This window comes from Lissotriton vulgaris, chromosome 9, assembly GCF_964263255.1.
Source record: "Lissotriton vulgaris chromosome 9, aLisVul1.2, whole genome shotgun sequence".
Lineage (NCBI taxonomy): Eukaryota > Metazoa > Chordata > Amphibia > Caudata > Salamandridae > Lissotriton > Lissotriton vulgaris.
The window spans coordinates 732,317,783-732,341,660 of record NC_141697.1 but is presented as its reverse complement, the minus strand read 5'-3'; the positions used below and the strand labels follow the sequence as shown (position 1 = coordinate 732,341,660).

Genomic DNA, 23,878 nt, shown 5'->3' with positions numbered 1-23,878 from the left:
GTGTGGCTCTGGGTGTCTGTGGCTCTGGGTGTATGTGTGTGGTAGTAATTGCTGTCTGCTGAGCTCGTCCAGTAGGGTACAATAGGTCTCCCATTTGCGAGAGATTAAGCTATTGGCAATGTAAATGACAATGCATTTTATTTATCAGTTTTCAAAACCAACACATAAATAAAATTTTTGTCATTTACAATGCCAATAGCTCTAACTTTTGCAAAGGCGAAACCGTTGCATTGTAAATGCTTGTTTGAAAATGCAACTACTTTAGTTTTGTTTATATTCGGGATTAAAAATTTTTCCTTAGAGTAGTTGTATAAAATATCTAGAAGACTTTGAAGTCCAAAAGGCGTTAGGTCGAACATAACTATATCGTCCGCATACAGCAGGGCATGAATGCGCTGAGTGGCGATCTTCGGAGGTGTACATAACCCTTGTTGTAAATGGGATGGTAAGTCGCTTAAGTACAGAGAGAATAAAATCGGAGCCAAGAGACACCCTTGTTTTAAGCCGTTAGATGTCCGTATTATCTTTGACAAGCCCTTATCTCTCCCCATTTGAACTCGGCACCAGGTGTTACTATGTAGGTTCACTATTAGTTGTAGTAGTGGTTCCGGGATACCCATCTTTCTTAGTTTTGTCCACAGGGTCGGTCTATCCACTCGGTCAAAGGCGGTAGAGTAATCAATGAACGCTGCATATATTGATTGTGATTTTCCTGATACATATTTATCTAGGATTGTTTGAAAGGTTGCTATATTGTCTGTGACTGAATGATTCGGTCGGAATCCAGCCTGAAACATGGGAATTAAACCCAGCGTAAATGCCCAAGATTTCAACCTGTCCAATATTTCTGCAGCAAAAATCTTCCCGGCAGCATCCATAAGAGCTATTTGTCTGTAGTTTCCTGCTATACTTCTTTTTCCTTTTTTATATATCGGGATTATTATGCTTCCTTTCCAGGAGTTTGGTATTTTCCCAGAATCAAATATATAATTGAATAGTGGCGAGAGCATCAGGCCCCACGCTTTATGGTCAGCTTGGTAGACCTTGATAGGAATCTGATCAGGGCCGGATGCACCCCGTACTTCTTGCCTTTCTGATATTCATGGCAATAGACAGTGCCGAAGTCTTGGTGAGTTTAGTATCTTTAATTTCCAAATCTCGTTCAACAGCCTCTCTCACCATAGTATTCAGATTGGGTTTGTATAAGTCACTTAGATAGATGTCCCAGTCTTCTTCTGAAACGGGAGTTGCTTCTAACTTCTTTTTGGTTCCAGTCATTTTCGCTATCAAAGACCAATATTTGCGTTGGTTACATTGCTTGACTGCTAGTTGGATGTCAATCCAGTTAGAGTCCTGCTTCAATTTTTCCTGTTTAGTTTTTTCTCTTCGTATTTGGTTCTTTAATCTGTTAATTTCCGCTTTATTTACTGACGAGAAACTCAAATACTGGGCTCGAATCAACCTATTAAGTTTTTTTACAATTGGTTGATTCCAGTTTTTATTCCTACTGGAACATTTAATTTTTATTGGTTTATCCTGTTTTAATTTACTTTGTAAAGCATGCTTGAGTTCGTAAATTATATATTCGAAGTTCATTATGGGGTCGTCTGAATAAGTAGTAGTCAACAATTGAGTTTGAGGAATTAGAATATTCAAATAGTCCAAATTTTCTGCACCCCAGTAAATCCGACGCTGGACTATATTTACTTCCATTTTAGGTTTATTGAATATTGGCTCGTTCTGAAAGGTAGTCTGTACCGACCAGAGGGTTGTTAAATGTAAGCGTGCATGATAACTTTCCTCATTAAATTTAGTTGAGAGTTGAGTGATTTGTTCCTTTTCTTCATTCCCACATATGAAATAATCAAGAATAGAGGGAGTTTCATTTCCCTGCCTGGTATATGATGCCGGTTTATCTCCATTGGTATTACCGTTTAGTATTGTCCCGTTTATACTAGGACGGAATGATAGTAATGAGCTTCCTCTCTTATCTGATTTAGCTCCTTTTGGAAGTTGCGGGAGTGATATTTCCAAAGATTCCTCTTTAAATAATAGAGCCCATTTCTTAATTTCACTGTTTGAGATTTTAGCGTTTAAGTCACCCATTATGATATATGGCATGTGAAGTTGATCATCAAGGATGTGAGTAATGATCTCCAATAAGCGGTCGAATAATGAGTCATATTTTTTACTGGGCGGGGCATAGATGTTAAAAAGTAGTATTTTTTTATGAGTAGCTGATGATTGTGTTTTGAAGGACACCTTAATACATTGCAGGTTGTCTGAGTATGTGTCAATTATTTCTTGTGACCAAGAATATTCTTCTTTCAACAAGATTGCCAAGCCTCCCTTCGCATGACCCCTTTTGGATTTTTTTGCAGGAGTTTCATAGACGTAATATCCTTTTTGCGTAAAGGGAGCGGTTGACCATGTTTCCTGTAGAGCAAGAATATCTGGAAGATCTTTAGTTGCGTCTTTCATTTTTTTGGCAGTTTTCCCGGCCAGATTCCATGTCGATAACGTCAAGCCTTTGCTAAACCAGATGTTGTTGAGGTCTATCCATTTTTTTGCTGTTTAGAGCTTCTGATAGCCATGCCCAAGATTTTACAGAATTCTCAGTATTACTTAGTCCTGTGTCCCGGGACCATACTGACCTTTCACCATGCGTTACTTGTATTTTTAGTGTGTCTTTTCTCGTAGTGTTTGATGCAGAGTCTCCCCATTTTGAACTGAAATTATCATTTCTTCTGTGAGATTGTCTAATTGCAACGTTATTTTGTAAATTTGTTTTGGGTTCTGATATTGAAATTACATCATAGCCATTTTTGTGTAGAATTTCCTTCTCTCTTATGATTATTCCAGGAAGAACTGGGGAAAAGAATGACACTTGTACTAATTTGTCATTTTCTTTTTTCGGAAAGAGTACTAGGTCAATTTCTTTACTTGTAAGAGAGTTCAAGGATGGTATTTCTTGTAAGAGATTAATGATTCTGCCACGGTTGAACGGCATATTGTCTGTGGGAAAGAGTTCTTCAATTATTATGTGTTTTGATGGATTTCCATCCCACTGCTGTAATTTATTGTCTTGTAGTTCTTTTGTAACCATGATCTTTTGCCCTGTTGTTCTTTTTACTGTGGTCGGACAGTATTCTTCTGCTTTTGGGTTCAAAGATTTCACCAGCGGTGTTATTTGAATTGCTGGAGAGCTCACAGAGTTTGAGAAAGTATGTTTTTGAAATTTAAGCTTGTTCCCTTTTTTCTTCTGAATTCTTCTCAGAGGCTTTCTTCTCTTTTTCTTTCCCCTTGCTTCTTCCTGGTCGTTATTATTTTTGGTCTTTCCCGTTTGATTTGGTTCCTGTCCAACGATAACTCTTATTGAGTCTACTTTGTTGTCTCGAGCTATCGGACCTGGGTCAGTATCGGTTACTTTATTCGAAAACATGGGATAATGCTTAGTGTTATTTTCGGTGATAATTTCTATATCTTCTCTGAACAGTTTCTTGAGAGAGTAGGTAATGGGAGATTTTTTCTTTTTTCTTAATTCCTTAGTTTTAGTCTCAATTATTATCACGTCAGACGTTTGTGAACTTGCTTCTTGTTTTTTTGGAGACCTATTTCCTTTTTTTGGGCCATCTTCGGATTGTGATATATTGACTGTTTCATGTTTTTTTGATGTAACATTAGTAAGGTCTTTTTTCTTTTTTTCTTCCACCAAGAATTTAAGTATGCCTATTTGCACATCGAGGGTATCATCCGAATTAGCTAGGATTTGACCAAGGTGGGTAAGCACTGATTCCAGAATGTCCTGCAAGGAAAAAAGTGCTTTTGACGGGGGGGGTACGGTGATTGCGGAGGTTAAATTTGGAAAATAGGGGTCAGTGAGGTTAGTTTGATTAGAATAGAGATTGGGTGATTTTTCTGGGGAACTGGTAAGTGGCTGTTTTTGACTTAATGGAATTTTTAATTTTTCTTCTTCCATCTTCGTAATGTTACTTGCAGAGACCTCCAGACATAGTTCACTATCCCGATGTTTTATTGGTGTTATTTGTGATGTCTCTAAGATCGATTTATGGTGCTCTTCAGAGAAGGAGATCTTTGCCAAGTTGCTCTCTATATTAGTTGATCCTTGATTATGAAGGCTTTGTTCAGAAGATAGTAGCAACTGATGTTCAGTCTTGCTGAAAGAGAGATTTAACTTATTATCTTCTTCTGGTGTTAAAAGAAATGAATGTTTTTTCGTAGAAAGAGTAGAAAGATATTTAGTTATAGCCGGAGTACAGGATATTTGTCCAGGTTTCATCGATTTGTCTGTGGATTTTCTGACGGCTGCGTCAGTACCCATGCGCTTCATATAGATTGTTCGTGAGCGTAGTTTTTTTAATGCCATCATGAAGTGGCTAGAGATCAATTGATGGTATTAGTGATTACTACTGATTCTAAGTAAATTTAGTGTTTTTAGTTCAGTATCTGATTTAAGAGAAATTTAGTATTGTATAGATTATTCTTAGGTAAAATGTATGAGTTATGAATAGACGAGATCCTCAGCTTTAATCAACTCCTAGAGATATGCACAAATTGGTATACAGTCTCACCTAAACAGGGTTACGGCCGATTCTTTTTTCTCATGTAATCCAGTATTCCTAGCGGAGATGAAAGTGGGGTGGCCCGTCCCGTCCTCGGTCGTCCCCGGACGGCCACAGACGGCCCGCCCTTTGCCCGGGCTTCGGTCCGTGCGCCGACCCGCGCGCGTCCCGCGTCGCGGTTGGATTGATGTTATTGATATACGTTTCGCCGGTGGGTGTGTCCGTTTCGCCTGGGGGAAGAGGAACCAGCTGATCAGTGCAGGGATTGCTGGTCCTCGCAGTCCCCCGGGTTGCGCGTGTAGTTCGCCCTGGCCTCTGACCCTGGGGACTCCAGCTGGGAGCGTTAGACAGAGCCTGCCGACTGCAGCTCGCGCTCACACCAGCGAGTCCTCGGGGAGGCAGCACCTGGGCACACGTGAAAGGATTTGAAAGGATTTGGACCTTCCCTCGCAGTATCGGTGATAATCCAGCAGCAGCAACAACCAAATGAAGTGAGTGGCGCCCGCGAAGCGGGGGTCACGAATTATATCTCTCTTTCGCCGGTGGGTGTGTCCGTGGGGGCGTTGCGCCTGGGGGAAGAGGAACCAGCTGATCAGTGCAGGGATTGCTGGTCCTCGCAGTCCCCCGGGTTGCGCGTGTAGTTCACCCTGGCCTCTGACCCTGGGGACTCCAGCTGGGAGCGTTAGACAGAGCCTGCCGACTGCAGCTCGCGCTCACACCAGCGAGTCCTCGGGGAGGCAGCACCTGGGCACACGTGAAAGGATTTGAAAGGATTTGGACCTTCCCTCGCAGTATCGGCGATAATCCAGCAGCAGCAACAACCAAATGAAGTGAGTCAGCAGATTCCCCAACACAAGATGCGGTAAAGACTCCGTGTTGCAAAGCCCCAGCAAGTGTTTGAAAGGCCAAGACGACTTCGAGCTGCTCCCGTGGAGCGGGGGCCGCGAGTCGTGTTTTAAGGTCCAGGTAGGCGGGGGGGGGGGGCGGGAAGAGGCACCAGGTGCGCGCGATGTCAGGAGCGCTAAGAACCCTGGTCCTCGCAGTCCCGCTTCCCCACAGTCAGCAGCAGTTCGATCCAGCCAATGGAGGGACCCGCTATTCAGGTCAGCAGATTCCCCAGCACAAGATGCGGTAAAAACTCCGTGTTGCAAAGCCCCAGCAAGTGTTTGAAAGGCCAAGATGACTTCGAGCAGCACCTATTCAACTGTGAAGCTCTCCTCTAATGTTGAAAAGCGTGAGACTCTGATAGGGTTGCCTCAGCTCCCTCAATAGGCGTAATCCCCGTTATGCTTGGTCCATGACTATTTATCTTCGGGTTAGGGTTCTTCTTTGTGGTTTTTGTCTTCCTCCCGCCACTTTTCTGTGCCCTATTTTTCACTTTAGGTACCGCTCCTTCCCTTAACCCCTGCAGTATAACTCTGTCATTGGTAATTACCACGTCTAAATCGTGGTCGGGGTTGGAAATTTGGGCTGGCTGGAGTTGGATTGGTGGGAGGTTTATCGAACTCATGTCATCAAGATCACTTGCTTCCTTTAGACTAGTGTGGGAGCTAGAGATGGACAAGGCTAAGTTCATAGCGTGCTCGCTATTCCTAGTTGCCCCGTTGCTAGTGCTAGTGCCAGTTGGCTCAGTGCAATTGTGTCTGTTAGTTGGAGTCTTGGCTTGTGCAAGGGGGCCCATGGAGGACCTTCTCACCCAGTCAATTTCTTGGGAAATGCGCCTTTCGAGAATTGTAATTTCGTCGATCAATAATGACCCCGCTTTTACAAAGTAATTGTCCAGAGTACCTTTTGTGGCTCCTGTGGCCGCCTGCGTGCTTTTTGCTCCTTGTTTCCATCGTTGTCATCCTTAGTCACAATAAGAAGCAATGGATTCCTGGTAAATGGTTGAAAGGGAGGTGGCCCGGTCCGGTCTCTGCCGACCTCTAACGGCCTCAAACGGCCCGCCCTTTGCCCGGCCTTCGCCCTGTGCTCCGTCCCGCGCACGCGATCCGCGGGGGAGGACTTGTTAATATATTGGGAGGGTGCAGGGGCGGGAAGAGACACCAGCTGCGCTGAGTTGTGAAAGCGCTTGGTAAGCTGGATCTCGCAGTCCCGACCCCTGCTGATGCTGTTCTCAGTTTCCCCTCAGCGTTCCCCGCCTGCGTGGATTGTTCTCCTGACGATTTTCAACAAAGTCCGTGATGGGCAGAAGTTCCCAGCAGAAAGTACCAGCAAGGAAAAACTGCTGCGAACGCAGGTGTTCAAGTTTCACTCGCATACACAACAAATGCAGTGAGTGCAAGGTTCTCTCAACCTAATATATACTTACTTTGATCAGTGCTTGTGTTGGTTGTCTGTTTACTTATGCACTATTGCGCAATATGTATGCAAATTGTACCTTTTCTCCCGAATTTTTGCCCTGAATTCTAGAATTTTTGTCCTGAATACTTACCTTCTGTCCGGAATTTTGACCATTTGTCCTGAATTTTTGCACCCATGCCAGTTGGTCACCCTACTTGCTGTACTCTCAGTAGTTTGGATTCAGAAGCTAGACCGGAGACGGTCTAGCTTAGAAATAGAAAATGCGAAAATAATTACGTTTGCAACTATTACCTACAATCATGAGATGGCTACTTCACGTCGAGTCTTTTGAATGAACAACCTCATGCGGCAATTTGGAAAACAAGCATACATATATATATAAAATCCGTTTACGAGCCGGAGGGTGAAAAAAGAAAAGCTGCTCTTTCATGCACCATATTGGTCATACTGAGCTCCGAGCAGTTTAAATTCAGAAGCAGCGGTGATAGAACGCCTAAGATTTAAATAACCGTGTATTCTTTTGCCAACTTTTTAACCAGCGTTCGCTTACGAGAAATAGAATGAATACGGTTACTGGCAGTTGCTGTACTGCCTGCCTGTATCACGCCCGCTCAGACTCCAATGGTGTTTGTGGGCTGGGTATCCAGCATTCAGTCCCTATCGGAGAATGACTTGGCCGGAGCAAGTCTAACCACTAGCTGCAGTCACTTTCTGCGCTTTGGCTCCCTCAAGTGTCAAAGTGGAGTATTGTGCAGAAATGCATTGGGTTTCTTCAGTAATGAACGAAACCCGAAACCATACCTATATTAGCTTTGCACAGGATGTGTACAAATCCATAGGCGAGCGCCCCATCTGAATGAGGACAAGCATTTGCAATGCAATAGGTCTCGCATTTGCGAGAGTTTGAGCTGTTGGCATTGTTAATGACTGCCTAAAACCTAAATAAAAGGCATTGCCATTTACAATGCCAATAGCTTAAACTCTCGGAGATGCGAGACCTATAGCACTGCAATCACTGAAGAGCAGAAGGTTAATTATGCTCATGGCATACAAAGCTGGCAATGGTTTGTTTCTTCACAGGAGGGATACGTTCATTTAGCTATGCAAGGAGTAACTCCACTCTGATATGCAGAACAATGAGCACACGTTTTAAACCCATCGGCAGGCCCGGACTGGCCGTTGTGGGCACCGGACAATCCCCCGGTGCGCCTCAAGGGTGGGGCCGGTTTTGGGCCCCTGGGGGGCGTTTATGTTACAAGGCTGTTTTTGCAGCGTTGCTGCAAAAACGGCCCTGTAACAAAATCGGCCGAAAACCAGCCCTGGCAAAGAGCGCGGTCGCACCCTGACCAAGACGTGAAGATGTAGGCACATTCTAAATTGCTAAGGCACCAATACCTTTGATATGTAAAAAGGAAAGTGAGACCCTTGTAGTAGCCAAGTGAGTAGGGTACTCTTGACAAGTAAAACAAATATTCCCTTGGGTTATGAAATGAACAGGATACAAGGTTCACCTCACAACTAGGTCGTACCTCACAAGGCGCACAATAATGCAATTCATCAAGGAAAATCCCACCTAATATTTGAATCCATTGCTAAAAAGCACTGAAGTTATACAAAAATCATTTATTGTTAAACTGGTTACAATGTTAAAATGTCAGTACACTTCCTATCTATCCCAGTTTTATGCATAACAATTGATAAAAACAATTCATAAAAACAATAAATGTAAAATCCCCAATGACAATGTTTACACAATATACCGTGGCATAAAAAGAGAACAATAGTTAGACAGTATACTTTGTCTTTCAAAGGAGCATATCCTATGGGACAGTTTGGAAACCTAGCCTGGATACACTCATTTTCGTATCTGCAGGTCCAAATTTTCCCTTGGATTATGTACAATGATGCGTCAACGCGTTTCGATGGGTTTGATTATTATTCCATCTTTATCAAGACAATAGTTAGTTTGTTTCTCTCTGTATTCCTTATTGTATAGCTTGGTTTACATGCCCTGTATAAAGCAAGTATATATAGAGAAATGTTTGTTTAAATTACACAAAAATGATAATTACAATGGCAAACACAGCCTACAAAAAACCTTATATTTTGTTATGTTTTGCTTTATTATGCACATCTTTAAAAACCTGATTAAGCATCATTCAAAAACCACAATGATTCTACACGATTATTGTATACAGGCACTAAAACAAATCTAATTTTACCGTTTGTAAATACACTGTGCTTCTATCTATAACATTTTTAATTCATTGAAAAATCATGAGTCAAATCTCTATAGTCCTTGTCGAATGGATCGCGTATTAATCAAACTGAAATCCATGCTAAATCATTATATAGGTCAGACCAAAAATTACACATACAGTCGCCTATCTCCTTGCAAAAAGGTCAACTTGTCCCCCAAACTTGCAACATTTGGTTGATTACCTCTTAAGTCAAACTTTAGGAGTACGTTCAGTTCTTCTACTGATCAAAACTGTTTTCGATTTCACGCCAGTTAATGCAGATACTCTGAAAGAATTCAATAAGGCACAAACTAAGCAGAGTAATTCTAGAGTTTTGACTCTGTACGTTGCTCAAGGGCTAATTATTACTATCTCACCTGCTTAGTGCACTCGATGTACTTATACGTTCTAACTTCCTTTTGGCCAACCCAAGGGGTCTCTTCAATTGCCTGTTGAGGGTCTATTGCATTGAAATGCCTAGAAAGAGAAGGGGACTATTACTTTTGACCTTAAACTCGATTAGGTCCCTGCATTCCTGCTCATAACTGCGCAATACCCTCAGCCCATGTCGTACCTTAATTACGTATTCACTTTCTTGTACACTCTCTGTGTCTGTTCATTCACGAGGGTAGAGTTTTTTTTTTTATTCTACCCCTCCTCTAACTTGTTGTACTAGAGGGCAAAATAAGAAGGCCCATTATATTTAGTACTGTGAATAAGATTTCTACAGTCTTTTATGTTAGTAGAAGTTCCATATTAGCCTACCTTTGAAACAATGACACAGACTACTTCCAAATCTTTTATATAAAAAAAACCTTGTTGATGCCATTCACACAAGCGTTTTTTATGACGCTATCTGGAAAACACCGTCTTAGAAATGAGCTATCGACTACACTTGGCTTTGAAAAACATGAATACTTAATTAACAACCACTGGAGATCACAAACAATGCACCAGTATGCAATATAAAAACAAAGGGTCGTTTTTTTGGTATCCTTGCCCTTATTCTAATGGTACAGTCCTATTGTGCTAGAACTTCCCCTGCAGTCAGTCAACCTGTGCAAGCCATGCGAAAAAAGAGTATCGACCAGTGGAGCCGCACACAAGGACTTCCTGCCCCTCCAGAAGCATGTCCAGGTCACGACACCCTTTGAAGGGGGTTCTTCCTGTAAAATGTCCAGGACACGCCGTGCGTAACATGCGAATAGTCAGAAATACTAATACCTGAAGCAAGAAACTGTATACGCTATAACGGCAGCAAACGCCCTCAGTGACACAGCTTGAGTTTACAGAAACACATACTGTCATCCAGTTTTGCATTTATTGCGTCCTCACACTTCACCAGAACCTGGACTTAAAAAAATAAAACAAAAATCCTTTGTAGAAACCGGTTACCAAATCTCCGCCCAAAAATATGCAGCTTCTATTTCGCTGACGCAGTTAACTTCAAACTCCGCTCGGCTAACTTGCAACAATCAACCTCCCGCGAGAGGTAGCACCCCCGAGTGGCAGAGGAAATCAGAGGCAATGTCGACACCACAGCAGAACAGGGAAGCTGATCCCCGGACTCGTCGGATGCGGAAAACAAAAAAACAAAGTCCTGTAATCCAGCTCTCTCGCACAGATCAGTTGCAAACATATAATTAAATAAATAAACGATCGCGGCCGAGGCGGACTGCGCTGAAAATCAAAATAAAAGAAGTGAGCGCGGCGTCCCTAGCGAACGCTGCGCTCATTAAAGTAAGAAAAAACATACAATTTTGAACGCATAACTCTGCAGCCACCATTGTCCCCATCAGTTAATGTTAGTCATCATTTATTGAGCGCTCGTACGCCCAGAGGCTTCATGGCGCTATAGGAAGGAACAAGGCGCATCAGTCAATTAGTAGAGCAGAAGCAGCTCAGTGATGTGCCTGAGAGAAGAGCCAAGTCTTCAGGGAATGTCTGAAACTGAGGATATTATCACTCATTTTTAGGTGAAGGGGGAGAGAGTTCCAGAAGGCAGCTGCAAGGTGGTCAAAGCAGCTGCCTCCGAGACGCTTCCTCTTATACGGAGGAACAATCAGGAGGGATTTATGGATGGACCGGAGGTTGCGGCAAGGGCTGTATCTTTTGAATAAGTCTCTAATGAATAGGGGGCCAATGTCCTGTAAAGACTTGAATAGGATGCACCCGGCTTTGAAGGCCACGCGTTGCTCAACCGGCAACCAGTGTAGCTGTTTCAGGCCAAGTCTGACTGATTGCCTCCTAGGGATGTTCAAAAGAAGTCTGGCTGCTTGGTTCTGAACCAGCTGGAGGCGTCTAAGCTCTCCCGTTTGGAGCCCAAGGTAGAGACTGTTAGAGAAGTCCAATCTGGACAGGACCAGGGAAATGACTATCTGTGTGAGGGCAGCAGAGGAGAAGAAACAGGCGATTTTTTTTAATTTTCTTCAACTGGAAAAAACTGGAGGACACAACTGCTCCAACCTGTTTTTTTAAGGAAAGATCCTCGCTGATGAAGATGCCTAGGCTCTTGACCGAGGATGACTTGGATGGGGGGGCACCCATGCAGGAGGGCCAGAAGCTAGGGTTCCAACTATGTATACTCTGTCCAGGCAAGACCAGTTCGTTCTTGCCTGGGTTGAGTTTCAAATGATTGCAGCTCATCCAACTCAGAATGAGGGACAGGGTGTTTTGGAATTCAACCACAGAGTCCTTGGTGTTCAAAGGGAAGATGAGCTGCAAATCATCAGCATAGTTGAAGATGGTTACCTTTGCATTTCTGAGGGAGTACAAAAGGGGGCGTAGGTACAAATTAAAACGCAGGGGAGATAACGAGGAGCCTTGAGGTACTCCGCAGATGGTAGATATAGTGGGAGCCGTGAAGGAGCCCAGTCTGACCGATTGAGTTCGGTCAGTGATGAATGACCGGATCCAGCTCAGCGCAGGGCCCCTGAGGCCTGCCTGTTCGACACGGTCGACCAAGATGGTATAGTCGACCATGTCGAACGCAGCAGAGAGGTCCAATAGCACCAGAGCCTGATGGATCCCTTCGTCCGCGTTCCGCCTCAAAGTATTCTGCACTGAAAGAATGACTGCTTCAGTAGAATGGCAAGGGCGGAAGCCAGCCTGGTTAGGTGCAAGATACTCTGATTTTTCCAAAAATGTGGAAATACTGTCACAGACGTGAGACTCCAGAAGTTTGGCACAGTATGGCAGCAAAGATATAGGTCTGTAATTGAGTGGATCTAGCGGGTTGGCTCCTGGCTCTTTTTATAAGGGGAATGAGGAGGGCTTTTTTAAAGTTGTTTGGGACTTTCCCCTGTGTAAGCGATCCATTCAGCATGGAAAGTAAGCCCCCGGGGATGCTGGTACCCACTTCTTTCAGGATGTGAGGGGGGCAGATGTCGTCGGGGGAGCCGGATTTGACCTTTATAAGGAGTTTGGATAAGTTGGCACTTTCAATAGGGGGGTATGAGTCCAGGGTAGCAGGTTTATGAAAGGTGTCTGAAAAAAGAAAAGGAGGCTGAGTGGTAGAGATACTTTGTTTGATGGTGCAGATTTTATCGAAGAAGAAGGAGTTTAGTGAGTTGCAGAGCTCCTGGTTGGGGACTATCGGAAGAGAGGTTCTGTCGCTGGAACTGAGATTTTCCACGATATTAAACAGTTCTCTTGATTTATTATGAGCCTTGAGAATTTTTTCCGAAAAGTAGTCGGTTTTATGTTTCAGAATGAGCTTTTGGTAGTCCTTACGAGCCTTACGGTAGTTATCCCTGTCTTGTTCTGAATAGGCTGTTCGCCACTTTCGCTCCAGTTGACGAACTTCGAGTTTAAGGGTTTTCAAAAGAGGTGTAAACCACCTATGAGCGTCGTTGGGGCGAGAGCGGGGAAAGTTGGTACAGGGAGCATAAGCATCAGCCGCCTGAAGTAGCCACCCTGAGAAAGCTTCTTCCATTTTTTCAATGCCTTGGTCAAGTGAGGGAAGGGAAGAGGTTAAGGATCCAATAAAAGCGGGGATATCAACATTCTTCCAAAATCTAGTTTTTCCTCCTAGCTGGGGTAGGGTTTTTTTTTACTTCTTTCAATGGTCATGGTGAAGTTGATCAGAAAATGATCCGACCAAATGCAGGACGTGATGGACTTAATAGCCAGGGAGATGTTTTGAGACCAAATTTGATCTAGGCTATGCCCTTTATCATGGGTTGGAAGATGGATATGTTGGGTGAGGTTCATGTCCAGGAGGGTTTCTTTCAGCGTGGCTGCCTGAGGGTCAGACTCAGCAGAGTCCAACCAGAGGTTGAAATCTCCCAGTAGCACGATTTTATTGTGGGAAATTATCAAGGGGGCAAGTTGTTCTGCAAGGGATGCCGTAAATGTGGGCATATTTTGAGGGGGCGGTATAAGAGGATCAGAAGTAGTGATCCAGAGTTAGTGTCCAATTTAAAAATCAGGTTGTCTTATCCTGTTAGATCAAAGGATGGTAAGGAAGAGACTTTATGGGAGCTGCGAATGATCGCAGCGACCCCTCCGCCTCTTTTGCCGACTGGTCTGTCGACATGCAGAAAGTAGTAGTTTGAGGGGACTGCAGCTAAAATATCAGGCAGGGATCCCACATTAAGCCAGGTCTCTGAGAGAAATAAAAAGTCTGGTTGTTCGGCCTGGAGCAATCAGTGTCCATTGTAATAAAAAAATAGTGCTCACCCACCAGATAAAGCCCACCATGTTACGCCGCGAGTGCAGAATCCAATCCGGAGGGGCGAGCCGAAAAGGAGACCGGGAAGGAACAAACAAGCCTCACTTTAAATAGAAAGCGAGCGTTTAGCATAAAGTGTGACACGCGCCAATAAAAAGCATGGGCAGAGCTTCCACTCCACTTCCAAAATCGCCTCGATTTACAATAGAACTTGCAGAGCGAGCAGCACATGCGCTGCAACGCTAGGTGAGCCCTAAAAAACATTGTGAAATACAGCCCCCACCTGTGTTATCTTTATCCAGGACCATGCCGCCTTTGCTTTTCTAGCCATGTGCGCCCATTCCATCTTAGCAATAATACACCTTCCCTGCAGCAAGGTATTTTAAGTGACTTTACATAATGCGTACTAACCCTAAAGTGTTGTTGAAGTCCTTTACGAATTGTATCACTCTACACTGGAACCCATGGTTATCAATTATGGATTGTTACTGGAATACGTCTTGTGCTTTGAAGCAACCATCCTATGCATTTAATGCAGTTTCTTGTGGTAGCATAGATTAATAGGCGGTAGGTGCGATCAATAGGGTCGGGAAAGGTTGAGTTCATGCCAGTTGATGATTACTCTTTTAATCTAATACTGAGCCACATTGCACCACTCATTTGCATTTTTTGTTTGTTTTATATAGTGCGAAATTGACCCGAAGGTATCAGAGCACTTAACATGAGCAATAGTTACATTACAGACAGGCACATTCATTTTTTGTTAGGCATGGGGAGATTAAGTGATTTGCCCATAATCACAGGATGTTGAGCGTCCTTATCGAGACTCAAACCCTGTTCCCCAGCTTCAGGGTCGAACTCCCTAGCCATTAGACCACATCCTCTTTTTAAGACTGTGGCCCAATGTTGTGCCAGTGAATCATTGCCAAGTGGCTTTTCAGCTTTAAGTCCCAATGGTCGGTGTCCTCTGCTTTTTCACGTTCAGTTTGAAATCCCAGGGCCGATTCATATGCTGCAATTTTTCACAGATGCCTTGCTTGCAAAGGGAGCAAAACACAGTTATCCTATTCTATGTGAGGCTCTATCTATCCAAGGGTCTCAAACCTTTTCTGTAGTGAGAGGTACTTCAGAGCAATAAAAAACATAAGCTACTTGTGCATTATTACCATAAGCCCCCACACACAGCCTAACTGGCTTAAAGTCTATTGTCCATACAGCCAGATTCTATGGTCTGAATAAAATACTTCTCCTCTGGGCACTACGAGAGGGCTGCAATGTGTGTTGGAGAGAGTGTGGTGTTTGGGGATGTACAAACGTGGGCGTTTGAATGTTATTGTGTGTATGAGTGACTGAGAGACTGTGTTGTATGTACTTGATGTACAGGACATACCTTTCATTATATGTGGCACTGTTAAATGTATAACACAAATGGGAGAAATGTAAAGTGCAGATAAAATGTTCTCTAAAAATTTTCTTTTTGCACTTTAAATGTCTCCAACTTAAAGTAATGGCTGTTTGATTGTACTTATAAATATGACACTGTTTTGAGGGGAAAAAGAAGAGTTAACTTTGTTTACGTGGATGCCATAACATTCCTCATTTATATGTTTTCCTATTTCCAAATGTCACATTACAAACATCAAGATTCTTGCTCCTAGTGACCTGTAGACATGGTACCAAATTAATAACATAAAAATACATATGTTTGTATGGAAGTAATTTTAAGTGAATAAACTTACTTCATAAAACATTACAAGGTATTTGGCTTAATTGAAAGTGGAGAAAGACATCAATAATCAGTGTTTCATATAAAAAAGTTATCTTCACTTTAAATTTCTGCCATTTGGAAAAAAATGACTTTTTCAGTTATAAATATGGCTCAGTGTCTACTGACCACGGGGAGCAAAATGCCTGCTGCTTGTAAATGCAAAACCTTGAAATGGGAGAAAAATAAAAGTCATTAAGGTAACTTTTCATTTTTTTTAATCTCCTTTTAAAATAATGCAGAAACCTCATTTTGCTCTCATGCTCCAATATGGAGTTGACATGGACGATTATTGAAGAATTAAATACTTCACCTGTGTAACGCAGCCTGACCCATAAATCTGACTAAGCACCGCTCATCATCAGGCTTTGCTATCTGCAGTCAGATGATGATAATGTAAAGTAAACACAGCCTTCTCTTAATGTTAAAAGAAAAATGTGACCCTGTGCTTATTTAAAAACGAACTCAAGGCTGCGAGCTACTTTGAAGGTGTCTGGGAGCTACCAGTAGCTAGAGTTCGACAGGTCGGAGACACCTGTTTTTTAGCCTTAGCAAGCTATTGTAAATTTTACCACTCCTAAGACACACAGAATTAATGTGGGAGATTTCTTTTCTGACACTGAGTCCTAGTTGCACAGCAGAAGAACTTATTGCTGTATACTTTTTTATTGATTGCAAGGGAAAAGGGCATGCATTACGTAGACCATGAAGTAGTTATTAAAAGCAATGAAAACAGCTAAGCAATCAATATATTCTGACATGAAAGCCCATTTCAAATAAACGGGGGGTGTTTTTTACACATGAAGCAGTCCACATACCACCCTGTGTGCAAAACACAGACTTAATGAAGTGTTTTCTGCAGCTTTTTCGTTAATGGTGCAGGAAGGGAAGGGCTAGACTGGTACAGCCTGCAACAATGCACTTGTGGCCACCTTAGTTCTTTTAAAATTGAGTAAAACATTGGCATAGAAGTTTCCATGCATTTAATGAAATGGCTCCTAACTAATATTGACTACCACTTTTGCTGGAGATCTAAATTGCACCATAGAACCACTGTTTGATATGGGAGACACCTGGAGCATGGCTGAGGACTCTGTTTGGGGCATCCCGACTTAAAAGTGGCAAAGAGGGCAAAAGCAACAGAGGCGGCAGTGTCTTGGGTGGCATTCTGCCTAAATAGGGGATTTCGTGCATGTAACGGCCGCTCAACCTCGGACACTAAAGCAAATTGTACTTTCGACAATGGCCAGAGGCAGAGCCGCATTGACTATATCTTGTTGAATATGGAATATTGGCCGCTACTAATTGACATGGCAGTATTACAGTGCCCGGAAAGTGACCACAACCCGCTGTTACTGTCATTAAAAATACCAGGTCTAAAGAGACAGGAGGAGTCCACCGCCTCCTATACAGGGGATGCTCTACTAACTAACGATAGGAGGAGACTGAAATGGCCCGGGTCATGGAGGATAAGTTTCTATGGGACAATATTAATACTGTGGCATATAACGTGTATAATGAAATGTCGCAAATTGATTTGTTGGGGGCAGACTCTGGTTTGGCTAACAATGTGATGGGACTACATACTAGATGCTTTGACCAGCTAAAAACCCTTCTTTCCCTCCCGTGCCGAAATGCTTCTACTAAAATAAATCCCTTGCCCCAGAAATGGTACAATAGGAAATGCAGGGAGGCACATTCGGCTCTTATTTCAGTCATTAAATCACGGGACATGGTCGCAGTTAAGGTTGCCAGGCTCCATTACAGGAAAACCCTTAGGGAAGCTAAACGGGAGTGGGAAGATAGGTTCTGGTCTGATCTTCTGGAGGCATCTACCTCAAACAATCAAAAAAAGTTTTGGGATTTAGTTAAATGGGGGAAAAACTCGGACTCCTCTACCCCGGGAAACAATGTGCCCCTTGAGGATTGGGTATTATTTTACTCTGCCCAATTTAGAGCCGATGACCCCGAAGCTATGAATCCCTCGGGCAAGATACTCTCGTTGATCCCCCATGGGGAAAAATTAATCTTTACAGTTGCTGAGGCCGAGCTGGCCCTGGCCTTGACTCTCCGAGGGAAAGCCCCTGGTATGGATCTGATCCCGGCGGATTTATTTAAATCCAACCCCGCCTTGTGGCTCCCGTACATAACTATGATAGCCAACTCCCTAGCCCACGGAGCCACAGTCCCGAAATCGTGGAAGGGTGCTGAAATAGTCCCGATCTATAAAAAGGGCGATAAGTCCATCCCAGGAAATTACCGCCCTATCAGTTGGATCGATTCGATTCAAAAGATTATAGCACGCATGGTCTTGGGACGGGTCCAGGGATGGATTGAAACAGAGGGCATCCTATCTCCCATGCAGGCGGGCTTCAGATCGGGAATAAGCACCATAGATCAGGTGTTTAGACTCTGCCTGATCTATTGGAAGGTGGTTTGGCTCGGCGGCGGTACCATCTTTGCTGCATTCATTGATCTGAAGTCCGCCTTCGACCTGGTGCCAAGGGATAAACTGTGGGGTGTGCTGAAAAATTTGGGGTGCCCATTAGAACTACTAGACCTCATTGTTAGACTCCATGAGGACAACTATGCGAGGGTAAGGTGGGGTGGCCAGGGACAAGTGACGGAGACATTTCCCGTAACTCGAGGTGTCCGCCAGGGGTGTGTTCTGGCCCCAACACTCTTCCTCCTTTTTATTGATCAAGTTGTTAAATTCTTCATGGATACCCCCACTGACGCCCCAATGTTGGCTGGGATGAGATTCCCCCTCCTCATTTTCGCAGATGACACTTTACTCCTCTCAAGAACACGTAGCGGACTCCAGCGGGCTTTGGACCGCTTCGAGGAGTACTGTGCCATCAACAACCTGGTGGTAAATGTGGGGAAAACGAAGTTCATGGTTTTTACTAAAAATCACCCAGTCAGGAGCTCCGTGAGGTTGAATGGAGTAAACCTCGAGCAGGTTGATACCATGACCTACTTAGGGGTTACCCTTGACAGCCGTCTGAGATGGAAAGACCAAATTAACATTCAACATCTCAAACTTGCAAGGCTGACTGGTTGCCTCGTTAAAGAGCAAAAGGAATCGACCACAAAGCGGGTCCTACCGGCCCTCAAGATCTATGATGTTAAAATCTCCACCGCCATTTTATATGGCGCTGATCTTTGGGGCCATATGGACCTGCTTAACCTATTCAAAATCCAATGTAAGTTCCTTCGCAACTTAGTAGGTCTTCCACAGTCGACCCCTTCGATCCCCCTCTGCCTGGACCTAGGTTCCCCTCCGATCAACGAGATGGCTAGATTTAGGCTGGTGGCCCTGTGGAGACGTATATGGACGTCCCCAGATCTATCTCTTTTTGCAAGGGAACTGGCTGAAGTTAGGTCTATCACTGGATCTGGGAAAATCCCATGGTTTTCTGCTGTAAAAACCATTCTTACTGATATGGGCTTGGAACACCTTTGGTCATCCCCACAATCCAACGCTTTTCCCTCCAAAGATGAGTTCAAATCCCTGTATTGGGCCACGACCCGTCTAAAAAGAGTTCTACTCTCTAACAAAAACAGCCTCACAGGCAGGTTTCTAACATTCAAACTTGACCTATTGCGAGAGCCCTACTGGGACATAATAACTAGACCGCTAGACAAAAAGCTGTACCATCAGTTTAGAGTGGGTTCCTTGCCTCTGAACTCTTTCTCAAATAAATGGACCACAGGGTCATCATCCAACTGTAAATGTTGTCCAGGTCATAACGAATCTGAAGGACATTTTCTTTTTGCTTGTCCTAGATATGCTGCACCCCGAAAGAAATGGTTAAAACCTCTGTTTCAAAAATTACCATTCAAAACATCAACGGAAGCCATTTGGGCGCTTAAGACCAATACCTCCGAACTTTTTGTTGTATGTCTGGCAAAATATTTGGGCTGGGCTTGGCTTTTAAGGCTAAAAAAACATGCTATAGCTTCCTGGCCAACCACAATGGCTCGCAATCTGATAGAATCTGATAGAATATGTACCAGTTTAAACCATTTGTGATTAGAATTAGCATTTTCCATCTGCATTCCTTGTACACTTGCCAAGAAAGGGCTCACTGACCATGAATACGAACTGTAGCGTCTTTCTTTTAACATAATTCATCCTCTTATAAATTATGCAGGTTCTTCATTAATTGACATTTAATTCTTTTTTTATTCATTTTCTTCTTCTTTGGATTTGTTTTAAATGTTTTTTTGTGCTTGCCTTACGATGGTTGTTTATTTCTCTATTTCGCTATTTTTGAACAGTATTTTGTTTAAATTTATTGAATCAATTGCTTACCTTTGTATTTTAATGTGTCTTTTATGATTTGTCAAAAATCGAAATAAAGACTTGAAACCTGAGAACCTGACTACCACTTTTCCTTTTTCAGGACTGGGAAGAAAGGAGGAGGCAAAACATTGAGAAAATGAACGAAGAAATGGAAAAAATTGCAGAGTATGAGAGGAATCAAAGGGTAAGGTTGTGTGCTGATTAACATTGTTGGAGCCATGCGCTTTCGCTTGAACTGATCAAAATTAAACTTTTCTTTGCTGAGAAGGGTTGTTTAACGTAATTAAAATATTTTCCGATGCCTATATTTTTCTTGCAAATCCACGAGGTTGTAGGAATATAAAATATAGGTAGGCTTTGATGTCCAGGTTATTTCTTGGACTGCAGTATTTGAGAATCGCTCTGTAGTATGTGTCAGACTCTATCGTATTTGCTTTCATCAGTGTAATCCTTAATCTCAACTAAGCTTCAGTTGAGGGCTGATTATAGTACCAGACATGCATTTTGAATTAAAGCAGCCATCTTAAAAAGGTGATGGTGATACATAATTGGTTGACAGAAATCCACACCACTAACGCTCCCTTCATTGCCTAAAATCCTCCTAGACCATCCAGCCTGGCATCTCGAGAAAGGGGGAGACACTGGTGACTAAGTTTGTTTCTTCTTTGTATCTAAGCAAACCAAGGGCCTGAACACTGGCACAGTACAGTTAAACTTGGTGTGTCTCCTTACCCACTCACTGCACACCAAAACATTGACTTTCTCAGACGATGGATGTTCTCCACTGACACTTGCACACTCCTCCTCTCTCCAATGATTCTAGCAATATATACCCCTACTAAATATGTGAGGTGTATCGCCCTTGACCCTAGAAAATCCCTAAACTTTTCAAGCTGACTATTCATTTCTTTGAAGTTGCATAATTTTCCTGTGTTCTTATGCCTTTGTTTATCCTATTACTACCTTCTCTTTGTAGTACTTGTTTCATCTTGCTTTGTGATGTGCAGTGCTGGTTTAGCTTTGTGTCGGTTAGAAAACCATTCAAAATGTATTCTTAAAACAAAAAATGCAGTTTTAAAAAGATGTACAGTCCCTGTGCCTGTTTATGTATTTGAGTTCAAAGATCTTTTAGTGATTGCATAAATAATGCGCTTTCAAGGAATTTCCAAACTGTGAACATGTGGTATTGACACAGTTGTGCATGTTCTTATATTTTTTAAGGACGGTGTACGTGAAAAGAATCCTTTTAGAAACTTCTTGGATGACCCACGACGTTCTGGTCCCATTGTGGAGGTCGACAGAAAAGAGGGAAGCAGACGACATGTTCGCAACTGGGGTGGAGCAGACTTTGATCGAGTCAAAACGGACATTGAGCGTGAGAAAGGCTCACATGTATGTTGTACGCATAAAGCAGGTCCCCTCATTTAGTATTTGTAACATTTGTGAAATGTCTACACTAAGTTAAAGATATTTCGGATGTGTGTTTGCTATCCCTAGCATCCTTGTTATCCAGTGTTTATTCAGTAGCAGTAGAATATTTTTATGAACATATGGGATCTCTGGTACTCACGTTGTTTTCTGTATTTTAAGGCTTTTTAATGTTAAACATTTTGCAATAAGGCAACATTTTTTGGTAAAACACACATGCTTGCATCCACACCTACGTGTGACGAATGGGAACAGGTTTGCATCAAATTGTAAAGCGCTCTGATATCCTTCAGGATCAAGTTTGCACTATATAAAACTTTATAAATAAATAAAAATATAAATTATTTAAAAGTTCATTAACACGCCACTGGTTTACAACTTTTCCTTCTCCATTATGGGATTCTTCCCAATATCATAACTTGATGGAATTATCAATGCCATAGATGTGTTTACCTTCATAGATCCCCATTGTTGTTGAATGCATCCTTGCCAAGGTAGTCAACAATGAGATGTCTCTATGTTCTAACAAGTCGCCTGACGTTGACAACACACTCCACATCCGGAATACCTAATTATTACTTTTTCCGCTCCAGTTCTTCTGACAAATGTATTCACCCCACCTGAACAACGTGTCCTTCAGATAAAGATGACCTAGCCTTCCATCAGAGGCATCAAGTGGAGATTCTCCATTGGACTTAAGCAAGAAGTGACTCAGTTTACACCCCATACTAACCTTTCCTAGGTCAGGAAGGCCTTTCTTGATAACTGCTCAGTGCCTTGCAGGGAGAGGCTTGATTCCGCAGATTACAAAGATAAAGACTAAGGGCCTGATTTTGATCTTGTTGGATGGGATACGCTGTCACAAACGTGGTGGCTATCCTGTCTGCCGTATTACAAATGCCATAGGATATATTGTATTTGTTATACGGTGGACTGGAAATGCTTCACGTTTTTGACAGAGTATCCCCTCCACCACGATCTAAATCAGGCCCCAAGAACCTTTGTCACCACCAAATATGGAGCAGGGGAAATAGTCTGTAGGTTATAGTAAAACTTTATTCGGTTTCAATTTTCAGCAAACCATAAAAGTACATACAAAGTCATACATTGGTCAGAAACAGCAAAGAATTAATGTTCAAATATAAAATAGCAGTTTAGTAAAAGAAACGCACCAATACGAATTAAAAATGTACCAGGAATACAATTTAGAGATTCTTTCTATGTCTGATACAAAATGAAAAAACCTAACAATGGGGAAGGCTAAGGAATCAAGCTCTAAATGTTGAAGAGCCAAGAGGGCGGGCGACAAAGGCGTATGCCGATTTGTTTTTAAAATAGGTAGTAGATAGCATTTTCTCTGCTCTAGATAACATTTGCAGAAAAGAGTCGTGTAATGTGGATTGGGGGAAATACCAACGCATGGGCACGGGATGAGGAGCTGTGATCAATCATTTGTTTGAGGGAATGTGGTTAGCCTAAAGATTATATCTAACCTGAATCTGGTCAACAAGAATCTGTCATAATTTGTTAGGTACCAGGTTAGATCTGGTTGGATCAGCAGTGACATTTGGATCGATAAAGAGTGAGTTGAAGTTTTGCGGGCTACATCAGACAAGCGGAGCTCTGCTAGATGGGATAAACATTTTGTTTTCAACACTTTCCTGCTGATGTTGCCCATTTCTTGGGGGTTCAGGTAGAATTGCTCCAGGCCCATATCGATCAGAAGGTTTTTTTACATAATGCAGGCATCCAATCTTAGAAACATTTTCTAACTGAAGACAATCCCTCACTGTGCTTTGCGAAAAATGCAACTTTTCCGAGGCCCAAATGCGGTGCCACAGAAGAATGGTCTCTGCCTTAATAAGATCGGTAATATAAGGCAGGCCCAGTTCAAGGTGGGAACTAAACGTGGATGTTCCCGGAGGGACCGCAAGAAGGAACCTCAAAAAGCTGTTCTCCACTTTTTGTAGTGATTCAACCTTAGCATGTCCCCACACCCCGCCCCATAAGTGGCCGTGCTGATACATTTGGCCTGGTTTACTCGTATCAGTTTCTCGGGTGCTCTTTTTCCCAATCTCTGGGTAAACTTTACCAGAGCCATGGTAGATTTTTGGAACTAGTTTTCTGGCCTCAATGGTTTGCTTCCAGGTGCCTTTTTCATCAATCAGTATTCCCAAGTATGGATATGTGGGGGTGTTCTCTACTCTAGAGTTATTATTATAAATCTTCATCCCTTTGCCTCCTCTTTTACCACAGTTCATAATAAAAGTTTTTGTAACGTTGATTTTTAAATCCTGGTTTGCCATGAGCCAGTGGTAGTGGGATAAAGACTGCTGGAGTTCGATAGAAGTGCGGGCTATTATCACAGCATCGTCTGCATAAAGGAGGGCGGGGATCGGACATTGCTGAATTAGGGGTATATCCTTTGCCCCCTCCAGCATGGCTCTTTCTAGGCAGTTGGTGTATAAGATAAAAAGAAAGGGGTCCAGAACACAGCCCTGTCAAACCCACTCTTTTGATTCGGTCAATTCACCCCCAGTGCCGAGTCTCACTCTGGCTGTGGCGTTAGAGTACATT

General features: G+C 42.9%; 1 protein-coding gene across 6 annotated transcripts in view; it reads left to right on the top strand.

Annotated features, from left to right (window-relative positions):
- CCDC9 (coiled-coil domain containing 9) overlaps nt 1-23,878 on the top strand; it is a 515,467-nt gene that overhangs the window by 167,701 nt on the left and 323,888 nt on the right. For all 6 annotated transcript variants that reach the window (XM_086938478.1, XM_086938474.1, XM_086938477.1 and 3 more), the window contains exons 7-8: nt 19,974-20,057; nt 21,095-21,265. In XM_086938478.1, the coding sequence (XP_086794604.1) occupies nt 19,974-20,057; nt 21,095-21,265 (255 nt within the window). The remainder of the gene's footprint in view (nt 1-19,973; nt 20,058-21,094; nt 21,266-23,878) is intronic.